This window comes from Ammodytes marinus, assembly GCF_949987685.1.
Source record: "Ammodytes marinus genome assembly, chromosome: 10".
Taxonomy (NCBI): Eukaryota; Metazoa; Chordata; class Actinopteri; order Uranoscopiformes; family Ammodytidae; genus Ammodytes; species Ammodytes marinus.
The window spans coordinates 6989198-7017084 of NC_137214.1; the positions used below are offsets into that span (position 1 = coordinate 6989198).

The 27887-nt window shown below is 40.7% G+C and overlaps 1 protein-coding gene across 1 annotated transcript; it reads right to left on the minus strand.

The window, feature by feature from the left end:
• On the minus strand, positions 1–27792 carry ddx41 (DEAD (Asp-Glu-Ala-Asp) box polypeptide 41). Its single transcript, XM_080035885.1, has 17 exons — positions 27648–27792; positions 26742–26840; positions 25837–25987; positions 24896–24970; positions 24706–24766; positions 24476–24612; positions 24124–24196; positions 23885–24038; positions 4206–4342; positions 3712–3874; positions 2933–3064; positions 2734–2805; positions 2542–2638; positions 1086–1235; positions 935–1006; positions 689–799; positions 1–266 (listed from the first exon to the last, which is right to left on the minus strand). The coding sequence occupies exons 1-17, from the start codon at positions 27672–27674 to the stop codon at positions 130–132; spliced, it is 1848 nt and encodes a 615-aa protein (XP_079892011.1). The 5' UTR covers positions 27675–27792; the 3' UTR covers positions 1–129.
• Between the last annotated feature and the right edge of the window lie 95 nt (positions 27793–27887).

Sequence of the window (27887 nt, forward strand, 5' to 3'; positions counted from 1 at the left end):
TGATAAAAACACACTTCCTTTGGTCGGTGACACGACAACATTATTGTACTATTTCCACAGAAGTGTTTTTCAGTTCCGCCCGAGCGTTGTGGAGTTTATTTCCCTCTTTTAAATAAAAAAAAAAAACTCTTAGAAGTCCATTGAGCTGTGAGCCAGGTAATCTTTGCGGCCGATGTTGGTGACTTGCTTGGTCTGCATGGCCTCAAGCTTGGGACAGTCGGTAATACGATGACCCAGACCGCCACAAAACGTACAGCCCCTCTCCCCTGTTGAAAAAAAAAAAAATCACAAAAGAAAGGTTATGTTAGAGAGGCTTTGCAAACACAAACACACACACACACACACACACACACACACACTAGGCTATTTTTTGTCTGAGATGAGTTGATTTAAGGCTAGGCACAGCAAGGTAAAAATATTGTTTTTTCGAGCAATGGTCATTTGTCAATGGTCAATTTTGAGATTTCTGTATTTCGCTTCCATATCATGTCTTCTCTCATACTAGTATAAATAGTATTAATGGAAGTTAAACATGTTTTAAAACCTATTCACCTGCAGTGTCTTGCCTTAAGTTAAGAGCAACATTAAAGTTAAGTTAAGTTCTTAAAGTTAAGTTCTTATAGAATAACCCATCAGTGAAGAACATAGGGCCAGAAGAAAAAGAAGGCATGTGGTGTGGACAGCTTACCTCCGATGTCCAGCATGGTCTCATCTCCTGTCTGCAGCACCTGGAGCACTGGAGGAACCTTCTGCTTGGCTTCAACCAGCAGAGCTTTGAGGTCCATCAACACTGACTCATCTACGGGGAAAGACAAACTCTTATTCATCTATTGTCATTTAACATTAAGGTAAGATCATAAAATTCACTGTATTACATCGCAAATTATACAGAAATGAATTCAATTCTTTATTCCTGGTTGGTATTTTGCCTTACCACAGCCTTTATTGATGAACGTAGTGGCGATACCGGTCTTGCCCGATCGTCCAGTTCTTCCAATTCTGTGGACTGAAATAATAAAATGTATTATAACAAACCAGCTCCAATAACATAATAATATAGCAGTTTTTCCAGGCCATCCTCTTACCATAGTTTTCTATCTCCTCTGGCATGTCATAATTCACCACATGCTGTATGGCTGGGAAGTCCAGACCCTTGGAGGCAACGTCTGTGGCCACTAACACATCTTTTTTTCCTTCTTTAAACGCCTCTATGGCCTTTGTTCTTTCTTCCTGATCTGAAAAACAAAACAAACAATTATGACATGGTGAAAACTAACAAATGGATTGTATATTGTGTTTGTATTGTTGTTTTTGTTTCTCGACATCATTGTAAATGAGGGTCACGCCTCAATGATATCTCGAGTATAAATAAATGTTAAATAAATAAAAATGGAAAATGTGAGAGCTATGAAGCAGACATGGTGACACTGGCATCTGGTGGTAATGACAAGCAACTACAAGGAAATCCAAGAGGAATGCAGCATTCGCATAGCCTGGAAATCCAGACCCTGATATCTTAAACAATAGAGGGTCTGGCCACGATCAATAGTAATTTCCAACTCAAGGGGCGGCTCCTACTCGTGCATTTCAAATGCCACTGCACGCAGTTGGATAGCACTACAACCAATCAGAGCGATGCACAAGGCGACGTAAACCCCTTTCGTTTAGCGAACAGCTGTTAAACTGTTAAATTAAACTTTTGCCGTGGTCGGTCGGCAAAACAGAACATTCCAATTACTTGCTAATGAAAGATTTGAGTGCCGTCTTCCAAATCGTTAAGGGTCGAGGCCAAAGCAGTCTCAAACTCACACAACATATCCGCAGCCATATCTGATGTTTACTATCACAGCTTCGACGTCGCATGCACGTCACTGTCGTCATCCGGTTACGTCCTCCCCAGAGCACCATATAAAAAGGGCTCTGGCGCTCCCATATTAGATAGAACCAATTGAAACCACCAGCCAGATTTCTGGCTTTCTTGATAAAGCTTCAACGGAGCGTGTCCACACCAACACGCGCAGCAAATTTAATTTGCCAGCGCCTAGTGGCAGGTCTGGGAATGCCAGGCTAGCATTCGCATGGAATCAGGCAGACGGTGCATGTTAAACATGTGTCTATTATTCTATATCTTATATATCTTCCAATACATATACATACAACATTGAGCATTCTCATAATATTATATCGCAAACTTCAAACAAATGTTAGAAAACCTAAGTTTATTCATTCATTTCCAGCATGGACAGTGAAAGGAGGACTATACACTTGGCGTCTACCTTGTCCCACGATGCATTTAGGAACCATGTAACATCCGGTTGTAAATTCCTTTTCGGAGAACGGCAAAAAGTATAGAAATGTACACTTTTGACGGCATTGACATCTATCGTTGCCACAGTATTCTCTGCCGGCCCAATCAAATTGTACCCCTAGCTCTGGTCCATTTCAATGACATCCGGCTTGCCGTCTGAGTTGAACTTGATGCCGGTTTTCATGTGAACCAATCGCTGTATATTGTGACCATTAGAATAGATTTTAGCGTACCTTTTCCTCCGTGGATGGCCACTGCCTCCACTCCTTTCAGCAACAGATACTCGTGGATGGCGTCTACATCAGCTTTCTTCTCAGCAAAGATCAGCACCTGTCAATGTGAACGGACACATATTTTTAACATTTGACATGGTTAGATTCACAGACTTTTGGTACTGTATGTCATATTATGTGGAGTATGCTGACCGGAGGGGGTGTTTTCTGGAGGCATTCCAACAGGTACACCATCTTGGCTTCCTCTTTGACGTATTCCACTTCCTGCACAAAGCACACACTTCTTATATCAGCAAGGTTTGTAGATTGAAAGCAATGAATTACCCCGACTATGACAACAAAAAACACTTATTTTAGCCATAAAATAAGCCAAGTGAAGATATGAACATACCTGGATGACGTCCAAGCTGGCAGCACCGGCCCGGCCCACGTTGATGGTGATGGGTTTGACCAGAGCGCTCTTTGCAAAGTTGGCGATCTTCTTGGGCATGGTGGCACTGAAGAGCAGGGTCTGTCTTTGACCCTGGAATACAAAAACACACATTATGGGTCTTTAAAAAAAGCCAGGCTGTTTCTCCCCAAGCTCAAGTTATTCTGACAAGATTTGATTCAAATGATCTGAAATGACTGAGCCCAGCAGCTGATGAAAGGACTGACCGGCCAGCCATTGGGGGATTCATACATGTTGACATAATTTGCTATTTCTCTTCAAACTATTAGGACTGTGTTGAAAACAATTCCCATCCATTATTGAAGAATGGAGCCTAACAAACAACAGGACAATGGTTTTCTGCTGCTGTTGTGGATTAAATATGTCTTTTGTCACACAGACGTAAGTACGTGCCCCTTTCCCAGTAATGTTGCGCCTTTCATTCACACTGCAGCCTTCCCAGCATATTCTCGGCAATGTTACTAGGTCTTGACCAGGGAAATTGCCGGAGAAGCTGAAGAACCCTTCCGGCTTTTATTCATGACCCCTTATCTAGTCGACAGTCTATTTAAAATGATGTATACAACACATGTTACCTTGTGAGGTTTTTTTCCCATCAAGGCTGGCTCTGAATAAATACTTATCTGGTTGGAGCTTTTTTTACGACCGGGAGAAAATTTGAAGAAAAAAAAAGAAGAACAATCTACTGGGTTTATTCCCCTATGGTTGGAGAGCCTCACCTTGAAGTAGGAGAAGATGGTTCTGATGTCCTCCTCAAAGCCCATGTCTATCATCCTGTCAGCCTCGTCCAGAGCCAGGTAGCGACAGATGTCCAGACTCACCATCTTCTTCTGCAGCAGGTCCATCAGTCTGCCGGGGGTCGCCACCATCATGTGGACACCACTGCAAACGAGAAGGAGGGACACATTCAGACACCACAACACATTTTGCCTTTACAGTGTTATGAGTGTCCAGGTGGCGTGAAATGTTACGTACCGATATGCTTTCTATAATAATTTATTCCGGGAGCTTTTAAAGTAAAAAAATAAAATGGCGGTCTGGAGGCAAACAAATGCTTGGGAAAACATATCAATGCGGCTGAAATAAACTGGGGCTCCACAATAGTAATACATGTCTCACTATTGGACCCACTTTGAAATTGTGTTTATTAGAGTTGAATAACTAAATATTGTTATTTTAATATCTGCCTTTTCAGAAGTTCAGTCTTACTTACCGATTCACTATCTCCATCTGGTCCTTGACAGACATGCCTCCGATGCAGAGGGCAGTGCGCAGTGTGGGCGCTCCCTCGTCCTCCAGCAGCTTGCAGTAATACTCGATGATGCCGTGGGTCTGCCTCGCCAACTCTCTCTAGGGGGGTGAAATAATAAGGGGAAGGGTTTTAAAGTCAGATATGCTTAGTTGCAGGAAACAAAGCTGGGATAGCTGGCAGTAAAGGCCATCTGTGCCAGGGGGGAAAAAAGCTGAAGAAATTGCTGTATAATCATCTGTGATTTGATGGTCGCCCACAGAACAGAGGGATTTTGTAGTAAGCGCACGTTAGATGTGGAAACGGTCCCACTGATTAATGTGTGACAATGTTTAAGTCACCTATTAGAATCCTAATGCCGTTTTATTTTGTAAGAACAAATCAGACGTATATAACAATATTTTATAAGGCAGACAATGGGCTACAGCCTAATTGTAACAAAAATGAGATGCCCTCTAAGCTCCACTTATAACATTGCTCTCTATATGTGATGTGGGATAAGAGAGCAGTTTTAAGATTTGGAGAGAAAAATATTCAACACCTTCACTCTGAAACAGTGCACTGCAGTTATTAGTCCAGATTAGAGGACGTCTCCTTTTTTAATGACATTTTCTTGTGAGTTATTGATCCCGGAAGTTTGAATCTCCCCAATATCTTTCCAGCTTTACTGCAGTCTGGAAGCATTTGGTTTATTCTCAATGTTGTTTTTCATTTAACCCATTGATGACGGCTGCTGCGCGATGCCACATTGTATCTCCTGCCGGCTGCTGCGTAGCGCAGCATTGTTACTTTATCTCATTTTCATGGCGTGCGCAGCATAGAATGCACCGTCATTGGTTCAAATACACAGGATATGGGTTTTGTTGATTTGTTAAGACCACGTGACCACCCAAAAGTTGTGTGGTTTGCCGAAAATCACGTCAATCAAAACAATTAAAAATAAATAAATAACTAAAAATAATAAAAAAAATATGCCAGCTGTGACGGCGATAGTGTATTACAGAACAGTTAGTGGCGTTCAGAGCACAGAATCTAGATCTACTATAGGCTACTGACGAAAATCACACAACAAATTGTGTTGAGTATTATGGACGAATATGTGATAAAACTGTTCCATTCGTACATTTAGACAAAGTGGTTCATTGTTTTATTTTGAATTTTGGATTGTTTGTATTTGGTTTCCGGGGAGTTTGAAGTGATGTGGGTTTTATTGTGAAAAACAAAGGAAGTGTTGATGTTTTTTTGAAAGTTAGAACAGTAACTTGGTATGTTCACGAAGCAGGAGAGAGGGGGCGATACAGAGAGATTTTCATGTGCTGGTTGAATAGGCTCCTCCCTTCTGAGAGGAGAGACCTCCTCTTGTATTAAAAGCTGAGGAGGAACGGAAGATAGTCAGTTGAGCGATCAACTCGGTAACTTTTGATGAGAGGAACTCACCAAGCACTTTTTCTCTCTCTCTCTCTCTGTCTCTGAACACAGATGACTTGGTAAAATTCTAAAACTTTTAGGTGGGGATTATTAGAATAGAGGTCTGAATAGAATGGTGATTGGAATTAACGGAGATTGGGGAAAGCCCATTTACTGACTGGTGTCGTTAACAATCTTCCTTACGTCCTTATCATTTTTACAGACCTAGAGGGATGCATTTTATATAGGGCTAGAGCGCAAGTTTAAAACCGGAGTGCATGCATTAACTCTGGTCTTGGGCTTTAACAAATTGTGAAAAATACCAAGTTAACATCTATTAGGGGAAATGTTTAAAAACTCTTTTTGATGAGTTAATAGGCAAATAATCTTGTTTCTATCTTTTCTGTATTCTAATATATGATGTACTCTTAATATCATGTGAATAAATAAAAACCAGTAAAACGTTCCTCTTGTCTGAGTTACCAATTAGTTTAGACAGTGTTACCGGACCTAGATAGAGAGTTTTCCACGGAAGAACGGGAAGCGCCCCCTTGGACATAACGTAAGTTGGTACTCATGCTACGGCCTACACACTGACAACATTATTGAACACAACCTCATAACAAATACCTTTTTTATCAAAGAAAGACAATTGTTTTTAATGGCTTCCCAGGTTTAACGCTGGTAGTTGAATGCTGAAAATAGTATATCTGTTCTATTTTATAGGAGGTGGAATTAATAAACATCGGGTACATAAAAATACAGTAAATAACTTGTGAAAGATATCCTTTGCCTAAAATAGGGGAGTGATCATCAGGAGCAAATAGAAAGTGTTACATTTCACACCTAAACGGGATTCCTGAAATAGACGAATACGTTTAGAAGAATTGAAACGCTGAACACAGTGGGTTTAAGTAGGACACTTTTATTTATCTAAGAGAATCCCAAGGCAGTCTAGTAGTTAAGATCCCGCGCGCTCACCTCCTGGAGCCCGGGTGAGACGCTCAAGCAGAAGCCGTGAGAGTAGGGGAGCTCTTTGATGGTAATAGGGGTTGTAGTTAAAGCATTGGGTTACAGGTTAGTTAATGCAGGTTTAATAGGACATAACTAATAAACTTAGATACTAGCTTTTCATTACAGATCAGACTTTGGAAGTCGAGATCGTAACATGGCGCCCGTTCCGTGGGGCTCGCTGGAACATTGTTAGTTTTGTATGACTGGATAAATAACTGTTTTATCGGTAATAGGAATAACTTTGGGAAGCGGGCTTAAAATACAAGAACCGACTCCCGTGAGGGAAAGATTCTTTATCAACCGGCGAAAACAAGCCGAGGAAGCAATTGCGGTCTGCCAGACTGGGAGGGTCGATGTTTAAAAAGGGGTTTTTAATTTTAATAAAACAAATTGAAACCCACGAACCGGCTTTTTGGACAGAGGTTCTCGTAGTCTGCTTTGCTCATTCTTAGTAAACATACCTTATAACAGGAGGCAAAATACATTCTTTCTTTAAAAACTCGGCCGGGCTTTAGTTTGTCTGAGAAAAATGGGAAGTATGGTCTGTTAGGTATAGAGAACGGGGTGAGTGGAAAACCACACTGTGAGTAAACGATACTCAGGAGCGGACAGGATAGTGATTTAGTGGATGAGACAATTGTGTTCTGCGTACTAAGTTTAGGTGGTACTGGTACTTGTGGTCATTAGATTGTAATGATCGAAGTCAGGCAATGGGATATATTTGTAGCGATAAATATATTACAGTTCCCCTTTTAACTGATTGTATCCATTTTGGTGATCTCAGACAGTGGTGATTTTCTAGGTATCCTGATCAGCTGCCGTGAAAGAAATAGGGACCACGAAAGGACAAACGACTTGAAACTACCATATTTACATTAAGGGCTGTTAAGCTTTTAATTTATACACGTTCAATTTTAATTGTTTTTAGTGGCTGGGTTGTGGTTACTTTACAATTAGGGATGGATGGAAATACTGAGTATGGCTCAGACAAGGGGGAAGAAGCAGAGGAATTCCCCGGAGGAAGACAGCCCACGGCCCCTTTAGCGGAGGGGGTTGAGGGGCTGACGGGGGATGTGTTTAGAGGGTCCACGGACGAGTTTGATTTCAGAGGTGGGGCGGAGGGACGGTGGCCTGAATTGGCATTTCGCCCTCCGGCATATAGAGTAAGTAGTTCTGGAGGGGGTGGTTTGGGTGAGGTATTAGATAGCACGGGTAAACCGGTGCGCAAATCTACGAACATCCGAGGAACCATTAAAAACAATAGGGGGAGATTAATCATCACTCAGGTTCCACTTGAGGAATTGGTGGAACCGGGTGCCTGTATGTTAGTAAATCCTGCAAATACAAAATTGGCTCATAAGGGAGGAGTGGCTCTGGCCATTGTGAAAATAACCGGAGATATTATGCAACAGGAAAGTATAAGGTTAAGGGAGGAGTATCAGGGTTTCTTCGAAAGAGACATGGTACTAGTCACAGAAAAGAGTGTAAATAAGAATGTAACATGTGTATTACATGTGGTGTTACATCATTCGGTTAGACTAGAAGGAGAGGACCCTATGAAAGTGTTAAAATATGCATATGAAAGGGTAATGCACGTAGCTCTTACTCAGGTCAATCAAGGCAAACCGAATAATCTCATAATGACGCCATTCGGGTGTGGTATTTATAAATACAGTCATCTAGATTCACTGAAGGCTTTTATGTTAGCCTGGAACAGTTTAGGCGCTGCTCTGAACATAACTCTGTGTGTGGAGGAAACTGTCACATACAACGAATGGGAGGAGGGATTAAAGAATTTCAGTTCTACATTAATAAATGAATTATTCCAGGACGTGTCGTTTGCTCGAAAGGGGGAAACGAAAGAAGAAGAAGAAGGAGAGGGGTTAGCTGAAACCGAGGGGCTGTATGCTGGACCAGTTGAACCGAGATACAGGGGTGCTGGGCCCACTGGGGGAGACATCATGACACTGGGGAGCATTAGGTTCTTGGTAGAAGTAAAAGCACCAGATCAAGTAGACATGACTTATGGAATAGGCCCACTATTGGTGTTTCATGAGAAAGATTTAACAGATTCTCCAGATTATGATTCAGAAGTGAGAAGGATGATGGGCCAGGCACACAGTAGACGCGCGAGGGCGGATGCCATGATAAGCACGTTTGCTGGTAGTGGAGACCGATTCGGGGGCCTGCGAGTAGGCCAAGTGGTAGAGGTGGATCCAGGAGACATAGCCAAACAGTGGTATGACACCTGTGCTCATGTTGTCATAACGGACAGGGAGTACTCCCGAAGCGAGCAGCCTACTATCGAAAAGATTAGTAGACCACTGGAAACAGCGATCAGGACAGTAATTACATGGGCTGAACAGGCCTCAGCACGCGTATTGACAGTAAGAGTTCGCACACAGGGAAAAACTTATAAAGGCATTAATATAAGACGGCTAATAGAGGCAGTGGCCCAATCAGTACCCTTACAAAAATGTGCGCCTATAGTTAGACTTTTGGTAGATACTCCTGATTTGAAACAGTATTTACACGAAAAATTAGAGGAAGCATACGCAAGGTTTCCACTAACTGACATTACAGAAGAGGAGAAGGAGACAGGAAAGCCAGATGGATACTTGGAGGGGGGAGGAAGGAGACGACCGAGTACACCATATCCTAGCCCCGCGCGGGGGGGTGATAACCGGTCGGGGTCAATTGACTTCAAAACGTCAACACCTAGTGGTACATCAAAGCATGGAGGGTCCAGACCATTAGTGTCCTTTGCCCCTAGTCTGGCGCCGATAGCGAGGGGGAGGCATGGGGGTGCTGGGCCGTATGTCAGGAAACAATACAACCCCCATAGACTGCCAGCGCTTCCCCCTGTATGGATGACGTCGGACGGGTTTGCTTATAATCCACAAACAGAGTTTGTACAGCCCGTTAGTGAACTGTGGGAAAGTGTAGATGGAGAAGATTTGATATTAGATTGGTATCCGATCACCCACGCGGAATCCAGGTATACAGCCGGTGCGCCGTCTGCAAACACAGTGCTTATGCAAAATAAAATTCCTCATACGTGGAAGGAAGCATATCTAGCGTCAGGATATGATTATTACAGGGAGGGTAACATCAGGAGAGATATGGCAACTCAGGCTTATGCACAAGTTGTAAGACCCCCGCCAATAACGTTAAACCGAGCAGCAGTTCAGTGTGCGCCGGTATATGAAGATGAGCCAAGAAGGCCTGTCAGTCCGATAAATATAAACGAGGCGCGTTTTCCGACGTATGCAGATCAATATATGAATAGAGGAATGATGGGAAGCATACGAGAAGAGGGTGAGGAGGAGATTAATGACTCAAGATATCCAACATTAGCGTTCCCCATAGCAGACAAAACAAGGGCTAATGAGTATATGCATGATAAAACCTCAGTTAGGGCCTCTTCGAATATAGAGGACAGAAGACACTGGACAGATATGACAGTTAGCCCAAAAGATTTAAAATACCAAATTCCGGAAAGAAACACAGATGAAACAGACGTTCAGTTTATCTCTAGGTGTAAAGAAACAGGTGTCAGTCAGCAGATCTTATCGAATCCCGCGGTGATAGGGTTTTTTAATATCAGTAGGAAGTGTAGGTTGCCAAAAGGTTTGACTCCCTGGGATATATTGGCATTAACCAGACTGACACCTGGAATGAGTAGAATAGACGAAAAAGTAACTAATTTGATAAAGGCTATTAGGGACAAACGCACAACTTTAACTTTAGCCACGGTGGAGATGGACCATATAACAGATGATGACATACACATGGAAAGAATATTAAAAGAAATATCGGGGGGCTATGAGCTAGCGTTGAGATGGCGAGGTTATTCATATTCAAAGAAAATGGAAGAAGTAGCGGTTTACGACGCAAAACAGAAACTATTCACTGAGCAGAAAAAGACACAGGCAATGGAAAAACCTGGAGGGAAAGACACGCAGTCAAAAAACGACAAGGCGGTGGATCCGGTGAACAAGTTTACGAATCAGTCCAAACAGACTTTTGGTGCGCAGTCAAAGAACACAAACTCAGGGAGATATATACCAAAAACGTCTCAAGAGCAGAATACAACACAGTCAGATCCCCGGCCATGGGCAAAAAACGAGGTGTGGGGGAATATGACATATGTGGAGAAAGCAGAAGTGAGGAAGAAACAGGAAGAGTGGGACCTGAAATACAAGAAACCAAAAATAGACCAGCCTTAGATTTATTGAATAAATATACGTGGGAGGAGGACTATAATTTCTATGCAGATTACAAAGACACAGTTTACAGAGTAGATACCGGAGCCGATATTACAATAAACATGCAGGGCGCAGGGACAGGGAAGGAGAGAGTGGTTGAGTTAGCTGATGGGACCACCACCTCATTAAAGGAAATAAATCATCAAGGTTTGGTAGGGGTAAAAGGAACAGATAATTTAATCTCCATAAGAGATTTGTTGTTGTGCAAAAAAGTGTCTTATCTAAAAGAAATGGATGTAGACGCGCAAATTGAATTCCATGTACGAAATAGTGATTTACCTGATAAAGCTAAACTTAGAGAAGTGTTGTATATGGGGAAGTATGCGAGGTTCAAGAATGATGTGGGCAAGGCAGAACAATTTACACACACAATTAGGGGGGGTATGCCGCCTCGGCAACCGCCTTACCCTATTAAAAAAGAAATAAGAAAGGAAGTAGAGACTACTATTAATGAATTAGTAGAGCTGGGAATTATAGAAGAGGTGGAGAACCCACCGACCAACCTACCTATCTTGGCAGTGCCCAAACCTGATGGGACATGCAGAATAGTACACAATTTAATTGAATTGAATAAAAGGTCTTGCACAGACGCTAGACGTTTGATTAATCCCTCTCGGACCATGAGGGTGCTACCTCAACTCAGATATAAAAGCTGTTTAGACTTAAGCAATGGGTTCTGGACAATCCCTATATGTCCACAGTCTCAACTTAAATGTTGTTTCCAAGTATTTAACAAGTCATTTAAATGGCTTAGGCTCCCGCAAGGATACAAGAACAGTCCAAATGTATTTCAATCAGCGATTATGAAAATATTGGAAGGTTTGGAATTAAAAGTATATATAGACGATATCTATTTCACCCACGAGGGGGCAGCAGAGCACTTGGAATGCCTGCAAGAGGTGTTGGTTAGATTGAAGACAGCGGGGTTCAAAGTGGGTCTGAAGAAGTGTGAAATAGGGAAGTGTGAATTGCAGTATCTAGGGTTTAAGATCTCAATGGACGGGAAAGAATTAACAGATGAATATAAGCAAAAAATTGCAGAGTTTCAGACACCAACGTCGGTGAAATGCCTGGAAAGATTTTTAGGCATTTGTGAGTACGTTAGCAACCATGTACCTTTAATGAGTGAATTAGCGGCACCCCTCCATAAATTAAAGGGAAAACTAAGACGCAAGGGAGCGCCTAAGGATTTTTTATTGAATGAAGAAGATGTAGCACATTATGAGACAATGAAACAATACATAATGGATAATGCTGTACAACTTGAAAAACGGGAATCGCATCTACCTCTAGAAGCACATTTGTCTGTGGGTGATAACGGAGGAGGAGTGGAAGTAAGGAATGCGAGATCAAAAAGACCAATGTTATTCTTGTCTAACACTTGGTCAATTACAGAACAAAAATATACTCGGGAAGAGAAATATTTATGTATAGCGTATAGATTCTGGCCAGTGTTAAAAGATGTTGCGGGAAGCGAAGATGTAGTGTTCTTTACCCCGTTAAGTAGTATAAAAGAAGCCACTAAACAAACAACCGCAGGCGCAAAGGCCATGCAATCTCGTTGGGGAAAGTGGGAGTTAATGATCATTGATACACAAATAAAGTTTGAGCTAGAAGGACAGGTTTTAAAAGCGGTAAAAACAGAGGAAAAGCCATATAAAAAACCTAAGATAACTTTGTTTACGGATGGTAGCTTACATGGTGCGGATGAACAGGCTGTATGGGCTTATATATTGAAAGATGAGGATGGAAATGTAATTGCAAGACGCACGGGGAGATGTATGGGTAGTGCGCAGACAGCAGAGGTAACTGCTGTTCATGAGGGCCTTATACGTGCGAAAGACGCTGGGATTTGTGCCCTAAGGATTGTAACCGATAGTTCCTATTGTTACAAGGCTGGCAGCCAGGAGTTAGAATATTGGAAACTCAGGGAATTCACTAATGTCAAGGGAGAACCCTTGGTGCATGAGACACTGTGGAGTTTAATAGCTGAATTAACAGGGAAGATCAAAGTAGAGTGGGAACATGTTAAAAGCCACACGAAAATAGATGACTTCGACCACGAAGGAAATCGAGAGGTAGATAAACTAGCCCAAACTAGGTTTAGAGTGGCGAAGTTAAGCGTTGTCTTCCCTCCCGAGTGGAGAACGAAAGATAAACATATAAATGTGCCGATAGATCAAGCGTATGAGGTAGTTTTAGAAATACATGAAAATCTGGGGCACGTAGGTTTGGAACGGATAAGACAGTTTGTGAAAGAACGTTTAATACACATTCCTACACTCAGTGCACATACAACATTAATCAGATCGAGATGTCAACAGTGTGCTTTGGTGGGAGGATATAAAAGAAACATGCCTCAGCCATTACAAATTGTATGTAAAGAGCCAGGGATACACTTCAGTACGGATATTGCTGGGCCCCTTACAAGTAGAACCAAGTTAGGAAATAAATATTTCTTAATAATTGCTGACAATGGATCCTCTTACAAACATGTTTATCCCTTGAGGGCTGCAACAGGCCGAATCGTAGCTGTTAGATTAGGAGACCACCTATGTCACTTTCCAACCACTAGGTCGTTAAGAATGGACAATGGGTCACATTTCAAAAACAGGTGGGTTGATGAGGTGTTACAAGACCACTCAGTACAACAAGTCTGGTCTGTCCCATACTCATCGCACACAAACGGAGTAGCTGAACGCGGAGTAAGGGCAGCCAAGGAGTGGATTATAAAAAATGCTCCAGTAACTTGGGATGAGCCAATACATTTGACTAGACTAAATATATATTTACAACAACCTAAATTGATTTCTCCGGTGATTAGGCAGGTTAGTGAAGAAGAAGGACCGTTTATGCCAGGAGAGTTAGTTTGGGTAGGACGGAAGTCAATTAATTTAGGAGAAGGGAAGTGGAAATCAAAGGTAGAAGGCAAAGACACAGTAGTCTCACAAACCGGTAACGTAGTTATACTAAAGAAGTTTGGACCAGCGCATCCTACTCAATTACGGAAGATAAAATAATCTGATATCATTATGGCTTCTGCATATCCACTTAGCCTACGGACACCTGTTGACATTTGCGATTTGTTCATACATTCTTCACAGGCCACATGGATACTAAACTGTTGTGGAACTAAGGGGGCGACCATATGGCTGGGGAGTAATACAAAGAATTTATCTCTGGCATTAAAAGGTGTTATACCAGAAAACTGGGAACGTGTATTAAGACTGGTGTGGAGGAAGTATGTATTGGGTTCATGTGCGGCGTGTTCTGCCCGTGTTACAGATAGCGTATGGAGGGGACCTGCCTCGCTCAGACCAGTGATGTTTCGCATAGCGTCTAGTGGCTGCAGTTATGCGGAGAGCTCGAGAGAGGGCTTACCCTCTTGTAGATTGGTATTCTGTAACGATTGTTTTAATTTATATGCGTTACGCATGATAATCGGACGTTATGATCATCCAGTAGGTTTTAATGGAGACTGCCAATGTTCGTCAACCCCGGAGGGGGTGTTACCTTGTGAGAATGCGACAAGAATTGGGCTAAGTTCAGGGTTAGAATTACTGAAAGGAGACGGCACCATCCATCCTTTTGATTCAGAAAGGTTGGGTTATCGTAGAGGTGTTAACAGAAAGTTAGGGATGTATACCTCTACTCTGGACCTAGGTCCTAGTCTGTCACCTCTACAAAAAATGATAAAAACCCAGTTTCCCATTCTAAGCCTTGATAGACCTAGTCTGTTTACCGGAAGTAAAACAGTGTCCACTGTGACACTGTATCCAGATGTCAGAAGAGAGGAGTTGTTTCCTAAAATGAAACGGAGCAAACCTTATGAAATAGAATTCCAAACGATACTGCTACAACTATTAGAGGGAGCGTTTATTAAATATGGTGGAGCTGCGGTAGGGAGAAGACCCCGGCATGAGGAAATGGACTGGGTAACTTTACTATCTAGGAAGCAGGAGACAGATATCACATATTGGGCTACGAGTGTGATACTTCCGTGTTCACTACCTCATAGTAAGGGGTGGTCAGCTCCCACCCTCCTGTTACACCTACAGATGGTGTTAGCCAAAGAATCACAAGGCCATGTGAAGACGGCGAGAGTAGTTGTGTCTCAATCGGCTTTGGAGCCTAAAGAAAAACCAAAAAGTAAGTATGATAGGATTTTAAAGTTGTTTAAAAAGAAGCCTACTCTAACGGAGTAACCTAAGCTAAGTGTAATTCACTTTGGCTGATTCCTTTAATTACATCAAAAAGGGAATGAGTATAAAATGGAAATAAAGGGGGAAAGGGCTGACATAAATAAGATAGAACAAACAGTGGTGACATATGAAGCCACAAGACGGAGAGAATTGAATCATGCTTTCTTACTCTGTTTTATGTACATAATATTTACTATTACTGCTTTATTAGGGATTATTATAGGATATGCTCAAATCACGACATATTCAGTTAGAATATGGGATGTGAAGGAGATTAAAGTGGAAGAAAGAATAGGATCTGTTATTCAGGATGTATATAATGTACAACCGTTGCCATGTACGAGTGAGATATCTACATGTGAACATCCCACTCAATGTAAAGAACGGAATATAACCAAATATCGGAAATTGTTAGTAGAGGAAATGTTGAATCGGAATGTTAACCTTACTGGACTGGATGTTGATTCTTACATTCTGACAGGAGTTATGGATAAATTGTGGAGGTCGGAAACGCAACCTTTTCAAATCTTAAATTCAAGAATTACAACTCTTTTAACAAAGACAGATTGTACATCATCCTGGTTTCACGTTAATCACAACAAATTTGAGGTTGACGCGGATGACAAAGAGATATTGAATGTGTCAACGTTTGTAAATGACTCGCACATTCTAACCAAAACATCATGGTTTTTAAAAGTCATGCTGACATTCAAATGTGTGACTATCACCGCTAATTGGACAAACATAAAAAACGGATATATCACCAGGCGACCAGAAAGACAATTTAGAAATTGTACATGGTTCACTGTTAATAATAGGTCATTAATTAGATACACAGATCCTTTGAAGTCAGAGTGGAGGCCCACGTCTTTAAGTGTATCTAAAAATCAGAATTACACGAAACCTATCAGTAGTTACACCACGGTGGCTATGCCATCTTCAAACAAAATCCATGTATCATATTTATGGAGGTATATATTTCCTGAAGGACGATCTGAGGCCAGTAAAGAAAATTATGAGTTGAAAAACACTACTGCACCGGATGAAAAAATACAAGAGGAAGAGGGGACTGATACCTTGTATCGATTACCTTTGCGTCCTGTAAGAAGACGAAGGCATCCTCAGTCCGAATTTAAGAAATACTTTGAAGTGCTTTTTGGACAACGAAGCATTAAATTACAACATAAGAGATATTTTCAGTGGGGTTTACAAGTTCTATCAACCAATTATGGACTTGTGGGGTATCCAAGAGGACTTAATTGGTTGAGGAATGTTTCATTTCCTGAGGAGGTTCTATATTATATGTTAGTACCGAATTTTGAACATATTGAGAACAAGAAATGGCTGAAAGAAAACGGATCTCTTGTTATGAGTAATTTTTTGCAATGTGTTAATAAAACATTGTATGAGGCCCTTCCCGTAGTGATTAAATCTATGTTAGAAACGGGTAGGTATCCAGAAAACCAAAAAGAAATAAATAATAACTTTATTAGACCATATTGTCGGCTTAAGGGGCTGCCTGCGAATGACCAATATCATGCCTTTAATCACACAAATTGTGGAATCGACCATTTAAAATATCTGTGGCGTGAAACCATGACTATTACGCATGGAGTAGACAGGTATGTGGGGATAGGCTTGTTACCTTCGGAAACTTTGAAATTAGAGCCATGTTTTTTAAGCTATACGTTTAAAGACTATCAGTCACATCTCTTGGAAACCTTCTTGAAACAGCAGTGGTTTTCGTTGCATGGGTCCCATTATTATGAATATATTGGAACAAAACAACCCACTCCACGAGCGGTTTCATTGGAAATACAGGGGTGCAAAAATTGTTTGGCACCACCTTCTATTTTAACCAAAGAGATATTTGAAAAAGGTAGAAAACATATAGCATATACGTTAGGTCTTCGTGAAACGATGACACACTCTAACCCGGATGGCAAATACCCATCTGTAAAATATGGTTATTACGGGAAAGATTTTTGTTCTGAAAAGGATAATTACGAATATTGTTATGAAAAGGACTCTTTTGCAGAGTCCACCATGCATCAAGCCAGATTAGTGAATAGAAAGAGTTTTTGGTCAAGAATATATAGACTACATGATGGAGTATTGATAGGGAAGAGTTTTGAAAAATTGATTGACATGTATTTTTCAAACTCTCCGCCCAGACATGCAATAACTAATGAAATAATGTTGAATTCACACACCTTCTGGGGACAGGTCGAACGAGAAGTAAAGAATGCTTTTCAACATCCCATTCCCAAATTTCAGAAGATTTTTGAACAACGTTTTGGAAAATGGCTAAATGTTACTTGGGAAACCTTTGTAGAAGACACAATAAGAAACGGGTTCCCAGGGGCTAGGCCTGAATTTCAACAAGTGTCACTTTCAGAGTTAAGGATAGCTAGAACTAGCTGGGTAAATGAAATTGTGTGTCATGTTGGGACGAAATACGCTTTTATTACACAATCTGCTTATTATGGGAAAAATGTATTTCCAGAACATTGGTTGTTAAACGGCCTGGATGTCCGAAATCCCTGGAGTATCCCATTCCCTTCAATTGATTTTAAGGGTTATAATATGTTGAGATTCTGGCCAAAGAATCTCTCATCTGAAGTAGATTTTCAAGCTATTACAAATTGCAAACAAGGGTTTGTCCCTGGTTATGAGGAAGCCGGTTTAGACGGGTTTGGAACGAGAGACATGGGGATATTTACGTTAAACAACATTTTTAAGAAAGCCACTGAAGGCGTGGTGAAAGGAATACAACACATAGGGACAGGAGCAGTAGAATTAGTAGTGGATTTACTTTACCAAAGTTTTGGGTTTTTAAAATATGTTATTCCTATTGTTATTTTTATTTTAATTATAATGGTGGTAGGAATACTGCACAAACTGGGTTTGTTGCCCATAGCCAAATTAATTGTAGGTAAAATGCTGAGAGTGTTACTTTCAATATGTAAGTTGGTTGTATGCAGCCTAATAAAGGTTGTAAAACTTACTGTAAGGGGGGTGGTAAGTGTGTTTTGTGTCACCTCACGGGCTGTCAGACAGACAGGTAGAAGGAGACACCGGTTGGGGATGTGAAAGATCTGTTGGAACTTCGTTTTATTGGGGAGGGACGGAAATGTATAAGGAGTAAGGACCTGAGACAAAGGTTCATTATTTTCTGTTATCTCTGAGGAGAGGACACACTGATCAGTCACCTTTCTCTTTAACTCTCAATGTGTTTAGTTTGAGTTGTTTTTCATTATATAACAATAGATTAGTTTTGTTTAAATTCATTATTAACTTACTTTCAGTGCATTTTGTTTCTTATTCTTATTTGTTTTATTTGTTTTTTTTTCTCTTTTTCTTTTTTCTCAACCATGCGTACGCTTAGGCCTAGTAATGAACTAGATGAAAACAGTTTTCTAGACTTAGCAAGTTATGTTGGGAATGATGAGGACATGTCCTATGAAAGCATCTTCTTCAATGATGAGAACAGTTCTAATTATGAACAGTTTTGGGAGGATGCACTATCCGTGATAGCGGAACTGACAGTTACAGACCGGACTGGATCGTCAACCGAAGGATCAGATGTGGAAAACCCTATGTCCGTGCAGGGGTTCTCTGACGATCCCCGGGAAGCATCTGAGCTACTGGAAATGGATGATTTCCAACGCAGAATGGGCCTACCAGACGGGAATGAAAACGGGATGGATGAAGAAGTGCCGTGGGAAACCCTGGAGCCTTCTGTGACCTATGAGGGAACACAAGAGGAGATGGAAATAATGCTGTATCCATCAGACGAGTATTCCCATGTCATGTGGGATTTGGAAGTGGACCAGGACCCTATTCCCAGCGTGTCCCCAGGACTGGGGGCATTGGACGAAATGTTGACTGAGATGGTATCCCCGCTGGAGGACGTGATACAGGTGGCATGGTTGAACGACATGAGACGGAGCGGAGGCATGGACCTGATGGGGCCTACTTCCTTACCCTGGTGCCGACATCCGAGTGAGGCAACAGAGCCACCCATGATGAGCTTGCCCGACGAAGAGGTCAGTGCGTGTAATATCATGAAAGCACTAGAGGCCTGCCAGATGACATGGGAATCATATGTGCCCGCAGAAGCGAATTGGCCCAGGCTGGTGTTTTACGATGAAAGTCACAAAGCGGTGACTCCTACACAGATGAAGGATTCCGACACATGGTCTAATGTGTTCTATGCTCGTCTCGGCCTGAATAGGTATCCAGGAGTCCAGATCTGGGTGAAGGGAATATCGTTGGGGCTCGTGGAAGCAAGCACCTTCTTGACGGGATTATCACCAACGAATGTGTGTGTCTCCTTCAGCCTGAGATGCGGAGTGAAGATCTACCGGCTTGGAAATTTCAAATGGGCTTTGATGTCCTGTTATGATGACTTGGACACAAATATTGCGGATTATATCATAATGGATGGCGTCTTCTGTGATGCAATGGATCGTTTGGGATGGCACAATTAAATGAAAAGTGGCAAGTAGGTGAGATAACCCTGTGTGTGTGTAACCAGGTAGAGATGAGTAGACACCGAGTAGGGGTGAAAGTGTTGATAACAAAAAAAAAAAAAAAAAAAGCAGACTAAGCGTACAAACATGGTTGATAGCATTGAATGATTTGTAACCTAAGTTTAAGTAGTTTTATTAGGTTTTTTGTGTGTGGTTTTTCTTTTCTATATACATATATGATTTTTGTGTTGACTGATTTGAGAAAGGTGTGACTTATTGAATGGTTTAAAGATGCCAACAAATAAATGTTCTCTTTTTTCAGTTTCATGCGGGGGTGTTGAGTATTATGGACGAATATGTGATAAAACTGTTCCATTCGTACATTTAGACAAAGTGGTTCATTGTTTTATTTTGAATTTTGGATTGTTTGTATTTGGTTTCCGGGGAGTTTGAAGTGATGTGGGTTTTATTGTGAAAAACAAAGGAAGTGTTGATGTTTTTTTGAAAGTTAGAACAGTAACTTGGTATGTTCACGAAGCAGGAGAGAGGGGGCGATACAGAGAGATTTTCATGTGCTGGTTGAATAGGCTCCTCCCTTCTGAGAGGAGAGACCTCCTCTTGTATTAAAAGCTGAGGAGGAACGGAAGATAGTCAGTTGAGCGATCAACTCGGTAACTTTTGATGAGAGGAACTCACCAAGCACTTTTTCTCTCTCTCTCTCTCTGTCTCTGAACACAGATGACTTGGTAAAATTCTAAAACTTTTAGGTGGGGATTATTAGAATAGAGGTCTGAATAGAATGGTGATTGGAATTAACGGAGATTGGGGAAAGCCCATTTACTGACTGGTGTCGTTAACAATCTTCCTTACGTCCTTATCATTTTTACAGACCTAGAGGGATGCATTTTATATAGGGCTAGAGCGCAAGTTTAAAACCGGAGTGCATGCATTAACTCTGGTCTTGGGCTTTAACAAATTGTGAAAAATACCAAGTTAACATCTATTAGGGGAAATGTTTAAAAACTCTTTTTGATGAGTTAATAGGCAAATAATCTTGTTTCTATCTTTTCTGTATTCTAATATATGATGTACTCTTAATATCATGTGAATAAATAAAAACCAGTAAAACGTTCCTCTTGTCTGAGTTACCAATTAGTTTAGACAGTGTTACCGGACCTAGATAGAGAGTTTTCCACGGAAGAACGGGAAGCGCCCCCTTGGACATAACGTAAGTTGGTACTCATGCTACGGCCTACACACTGACAACATTATTGAACACAACCTCATAACAAATACCTTTTTTATCAAAGAAAGACAATTGTTTTTAATGGCTTCCCAGGTTTAACGCTGGTAGTTGAATGCTGAAAATAGTATATCTGTTCTATTTTATAGGAGGTGGAATTAATAAACATCGGGTACATAAAAATACAGTAAATAACTTGTGAAAGATATCCTTTGCCTAAAATAGGGGAGTGATCATCAGGAGCAAATAGAAAGTGTTACATTTCACACCTAAACGGGATTCCTGAAATAGACGAATACGTTTAGAAGAATTGAAACGCTGAACACAGTGGGTTTAAGTAGGACACTTTTATTTATCTAAGACAGGGGTTCTCAACCTTCTGCAAGCTGGGCCCCCCCAAAGCTGGGTCATTGCAGTTGGGCCCCCCCACCGCCCCTGACAACACCCCCCCCACACACACACACACACACCACCCTACATAGATAGATAGATAGATAGATAGATAGATAGATAGATAGATAGATAGATAGATAGATAGATAGATAGATAGATAGATAGATAGATAGATAGATAATCTATTATTGTTATTATCACAAGGGCTAGGCCAGTGGCGCACCTTTGAGTTGAACATTGGGTTTAGGGTTGGGGTCCGGAAATTTCTTATATTTTAACGTTAAATGCATCATTCTGGTGCACTTTAAAAGCTAATTATGAGATCGTATCAATGAGACACTGAGGAAATGTTTTGTTTTAAATCTCCTTAGAAGAGAAGAAAATAGTAGCCTAAATAGAAAATACACAGAAAAAATTCTACAATAGGTATACCTGTTATGAAAAAGCTTCACAAAACAAAGTCTATGATTAATGGGAAACACTGCTGTCTGACAACCCAGTTCAGAGAATGTTTCAACTATTGAGTCAATCAAGATATTAACTTTAAAAAAGGGACCATTTACATTTAACATTGAGGAGAACACATTAAGCACTGTCCTCACAGATTTTTATTTTTTTTACCATCAAACTCTTGAGTCTGAAATAGTTGGGAAATATAGCCTATAGTTTCAGGTAAGAAATCTTCCCAGCCCTTACACTTTCATTTTTGTCCGTTTTGGGAAGAAGGTTGTCTTTAATATTTGGAAAGTGGCCAGCTTTAGCTCAAAATGCTACCTGCGATTAATGTGCTGTGCAGCCTGAACGCGGAGTTGTGAGTGTCTCAGTGGCGATTTCAGGAAATTTTGACTGGGGGTGGCCAAGGTGGGCCACAGAGCTAGAGTGGGGTGGCCATCGCACCCCTGAATGAATAGCATGTGATATGCTGTACAGCCAATTCAAAGATGATTTATAATCCCAAATGCCCAAATCATGTTAGTATTCATTGTAATGTTTGTCAGAAAACTAAACCCCTGAAGGGGGGTCTGGGGGCATCCCCCCCAGAAGATTTTTTTGTGTTTTTAACATGTAATCTAAGCATTCTGGTGCATTCTGGCGAAGATAATAAATATTATTTCAGTTCAGATGAATAGTAAAATTAGCAAGACAACATAACTTGCTAGCAGCCAGATGCCTAACAACTGGACAGAGGGACGGATGTCAACTAGCTTTTGACCAAATATCTTGCTAAAAAAATAAACCTTTATTTATGAAATTCTGCCCTAAGAACATGTTACACTTGCTAACTACAAACTTAAATTTTTTTATTCAGATTTCAAATCTGCTGGGACACGTGCCCATACATGTGCATGGGTGGCACGCATGTCACAAGCACACTTATGCTGTTTTCAAGACCTTTGCTGAACAGAGACCAGTTCTAGTGGCGACAGTCCTACCATTAATTTAGTAGTTGAAAATTGCTAACTGATCTCATATCAGTGGATTGGAGTGTTTGTGTGATGAACTTGGCAACTACCTATCAAAAAAAGTTAAGAAAGAAAAAAAATACATATCATCTCTGAACTAGGCTACATATCAAGAAAAAAAAAAAAAAAAAAAAAAAAAAAATTAAGATTTTTTTTTATTTATTTTTTTTTTCATCCCCCTCGCGCCCCCCCGGTAGAGTGTCCGCGCCCCCCCGGGGGGGCGCGCCCCACCGGTTGAGAACCACTGATCTAAGAGAATCCCAAGGCAGTCTAGTAGTTAAGATCCCGCGCGCTCACCTCCTGGAGCCCGGGTGAGACGCTCAAGCAGAAGCCGTGAGAGTAGGGGAGCTCTTTGATGGTAATAGGGGTTGTAGTTAAAGCATTGGGTTACAGGTTAGTTAATGCAGGTTTAATAGGACATAACTAATAAACTTAGATACTAGCTTTTCATTACAGATCAGACTTTGGAAGTCGAGATCGTAACAATTGCATCTATTAATTAACAATATTTATGAATTTAGGCTATATTTTGCTGCTCCAACTCAAATTCAGGCCAGCCAGGCAATAGTTAAGTTTCAGTTTCGTTTTCATCTCCGTGGTATACAGCCCAGCTCCCGACTGTCGGGAGTCAGTCTGTGTTCCAGTTGTACTGGGAAGTTAGATTTATGGTGCCAGTGATAACTGAACCAAATTATAAAATAAAGCTAACTCCTCCTTCCTATATCTGTCTATCTTTATCCCTCCACTGCACACTCAGTCACTACTATCCATGCTAAAAGGAAGCAGTATTATAACCTCGTTTGGCACATTATTTTAAAATATTTTATATTATTTTAATTTATTTTTCTCCCCCATCTAATTTTGACGATTCTTAGAAAAATGTGTTGGTTTGTAAGCGCTAAGGGAGCATGTTTAAATAAAACCTGTGAACCTTAACTTTTAAATGTATTTTATTTCATGTTTCTATGGGCTTCGATATTAAGGTTTTGGTAGACTTGACAATTCGTACAATTTTTTCAGAAAACCCTCAGGCATTAAGGACATGCATCCTAGATTGCCAAAGTCATCAATGGGTTAAAGTGCATGCCAAAAGCCTTTCTCCTCTACTTTTTTCTCCCTTTTTCCCATATTACTCCAGAATTGAAAGCTGTGTCTGTAGTGAAACAGTTGTGTCTTACTGAAGGGCAGATGATGAGTCCATAGGGTCCCTCTCTCTTAGAGAAAGGCAGCCTCTTCTCCTGCTCCAGGGCAAACATCATGATGGGCAGAGTGAACACCAGAGTCTTTCCAGAACCGGTGAAGGCGATGCCGATCATGTCTCGACCTGCCAGACTACAGACACACACCCCGTCAATCCACAATCTGTTAACATGACATATTTTACAGTCTGTTTTCATAGTGCTTGTCCTGTACTTACACTGTAGGGATTCCTTGAATTTGAATGGGTGTGGGATGCACAATGCCCTTCTTTTTCAAACCTTTTAGAACCGCTGCAAAAAAAACAGATTTGAGGTCAGTTGTTAGTCACCCGAGACAGCAGAATGCCTCATTGAGAAAGTTAAACGGCTCTGACCCATAGACTGTATATATACTCTGACCCCTTCCAATGTCATCTGGCATAAACCCCCTCCTACCAAGTAAGGGTACTATCAGCAGTGGAAACCCAAAGCAGATCTAGGGTTACCATTCACAGCTAAACCGTAACCGAACTGAACTGTGCCACTCTGTGGAAACGAGGCCTGTGTGTTTTCTACTATGTGTGCCGTCACCTGGAGGGAGCTTCATCTCCCTGAAGCTTTTGATGGGAAAAGGGATTTCCTCTCCGTCGACCAGTATGTGAAACTTCTTCCTGACGCGCTCGTGTCTCATGGGGGGCATGTTGAGGATGTAGCGCGGCGCCTTCCAGCTATGGAGAAATATCCAGGGGTAAGTAACAAGCTAGAAAATAAATATATACAAACAAGGTTACTTTAAAGAATTCACCAGGTTTACAACTCACCTAGTTTTTATGGGATCGTCGTATATGATACCTTTGGCCATTTCCTTCACAGACATCAGAGCTGACGGAGGAGAGAGAGAGAGAGAGAATTAGACTTGGAATTTAAGACATTTTGCACAAACTGTTTTAACATCAACGAGTTCATCGAAATAAAACCGACTAAGAATTCAAAATGGAGGCATTATGTTACCTCTTCCCTCTGCCACGCTCTCGAGAATCTTCTCTTCCTCTTTCAGCTGCTTCTCCTTGGCTGACTCCTTACGGGCTGTAGACACGACAACACAAAGCAGGTGAATGTATCAACTAAAATGGTGACGATAAAAAAAAAAAAAAAGGCAATATGATCACGATATGTTAAGGCTAAACAGTGCAGTGACATTGCACTACATTGTTTTTCAAGCACTGGTCAATTTTATATTGTTTTGTCTATTTTGCTTCCATAACATGTCTTCTTTCATACGGGTATTAAATAAAAAAGGTCCAAAATGTACATTAAGGTGTTTCTTTGACTGAACATTGTCTGTTTGCGTCCGTATGTTTCTCCTATACAACCATCTTTAACTGCCATTAACTCAACACATTGTTTCAATACTTTGAAAAATGTTTTACAGAATCATTCTTAGCACTATTCTGAAGGTTATAAAAGAAGGATTTGTTAATAGATTGTTAATTGTCTGATTTGTGATACATTTTGATAACATGCAAATATCAATTCAGTAACAATAAGAACTGTACAATAGTATTTTTTGTTTTATAAAATGATAAAAGGCTTTATCCAGAATCTGTTCAGTAAATATTTTGGACACTAATGTGTTGTAAATAATGAATAAAATAAAAGAGTTTTGGTTTCTAAAGGAGATGCAAAGTTAAGCATAATGAGTTGTTCTCAAATTTACATATTTATTCAAAACCAGTCTGAAAGAAATTGTAGTAGCTACTAAAAAAAATATTGGTTTAATGTAAGTTATCAACTGGCAAAGTCCATGATGATAACTATACGATACATATTTTACCCTTATCACCTGCTATTTCTCATTTAAGTCAAATAGGTCATGTGTCATGGTGGGAATGAAAACAGTGGACAATTCCTAATCCCTAGTGGTTGATTCATTGTGTGTGTGGGCCTGGTACCTTCTGCCTTCTCCTTGAGGTGCTGGTGTTGGTCCAGCAGACTGACGGTGGAGCGTGGACCCAGGCCGTCGTCTTCGTCCTTCTGCTCCTCACCGCTGTCCTTGTGCTCCTCGTCCACCCCCTTACCGCGCAGACGCAACATCTTCTGGACCTAACAAATATGATAATGAGATGTTGATTATTTAATTGACCCATTTATTTTTTATTTCACCAGGTCATGTCCCATTGATACGTCAACTCAGAGCATCTTCCAATACAGTTTCCTGGTTCGATACCATTCTATTTTGGTCTAAAAAATGTTTTTAAACTATAGAGCTCACTGCGTATAACTCATTGTGGTCATTGGTAACATGAGGCCAGTGATTGCCTCTAGTACTGAAAAACTGACTGCAATTTTGCTGTGGCTGTAACACTATGGATGAATTAAAGTTGCACTATGTAACTTTGGGTGTGTCAGCGAAGTGAAAATTTTCTAAGATGTATTCTCATAACTGAATAAACAAACTTTCCTCGCAGGAAAATTGGATCCCCGGAACAATGTTTAAAGTTAGAAAGCTAACTTAAAAGTTACTGTTTCAATGTTGTTGTTTACTGCAGCTGGGCCAACAGTTTAGTTTACAAAAATATTCTAGTCTTACGTTTTGTTCCAGGTTCCTCAAAATAATTTTGTCTCGATTAATGATGATAGAATAATTTGATACCAAGATTTACACGGAGAGTTTGTAAACCAAACTGGATAGTGCACCTTTAACGGTATTGAATGTGAAATGATCACGTCCAGCCAACATCCCTGATCCACTTCATAAGGTTCTTATCTTGGCCCTAGTTAACAAACCAGTGGATCAGATGCCATTGGTGCATCCTAACTAAGTAATGTCAAAAAGAGAAAGAGTGCAATCACTTACCATTTGTTGTTTTCTGATTTTGACTGGAACGTATGGAACATAGTCGTCGTCCTCCGATTTTTCTGGACCAGACCTTTCATCCTCCTCCCCATGGGATCTCTGTGCAAAGTGCAAACACATTAACATTGCCATTAGACTTTATATGCAGGTTTCACATGCAACGATACTAGGATTGACAATTCAAAAAGTGATATTGTTGTTCAAACAAACACAACAATCAAGTAGAAACATAATTTGTATTTCTTCTGCCATAGGCTGTCTAACATGCTGTTAATTGCAGCAAGAAAATACAACACACAGGCTTTTCGAGACTCAACATACACACAAGGTATGGGACGAGCTAAGATAAGTCACGTGATAAAATTATCTCACAATATTTTTGATCGTGTTGTATATTCTACTTGAAATAACTGACTATAGCTTGCAATCCTTCAATGACCAACTCCTTCCACTGTGAAGTCATTGGGAGCAAGGCTATGCTGAAAAACGCTTCCCCAACACTGCCACATATTGATATCGCAGCAGCACTCAATTACAAGTTAATTGAGCCGATTTCAGCAACTCTGCCTTCAACTTATGAGTGTGATAGATGAGCTTGAACACGTTTAGCAACTTATCTTGTGAGCTGGCTGGTAACTTTTGTGTTACTATAGACGTCACAATTACGTATTAAACGTACGTGTTGTAACACAGCGCTAATAGTGGAACGGTTTATAAATTATAAAATCATACAGAAGCTTATTATTATAGACTTTGGTTAAACTTTATAGGTGGGCTTGTTACAATTATTTTAACTGCGTGTAATAAACCCAGATAAAGTAACACTTGTTATTGGCCAGCTAGCTTACTTTAGCTAGCAGTAGCTAGTGTAACCTCTTCATTATGTGAAAGATAGCTTAAAATTACCTTTTTGGATCGATTCGTGGCCTCCATTCTAGTTAAGAACACTGGAAATGTCCTCTACGTACTAAAATCAAGAGGTTATGCCGATAAAAGCAGCAAGGGATTCAATAAACAAAGCTAATCCATGTGTGTACACAACACAGGAAGATTTGACTGTCTACGGTACGCGGGAAGGGTCAAATCTAATCGCGACGCTGCGTCCGTCCACACATTAGAAAGCGACTCACGTCTAGTGCTGGAGGC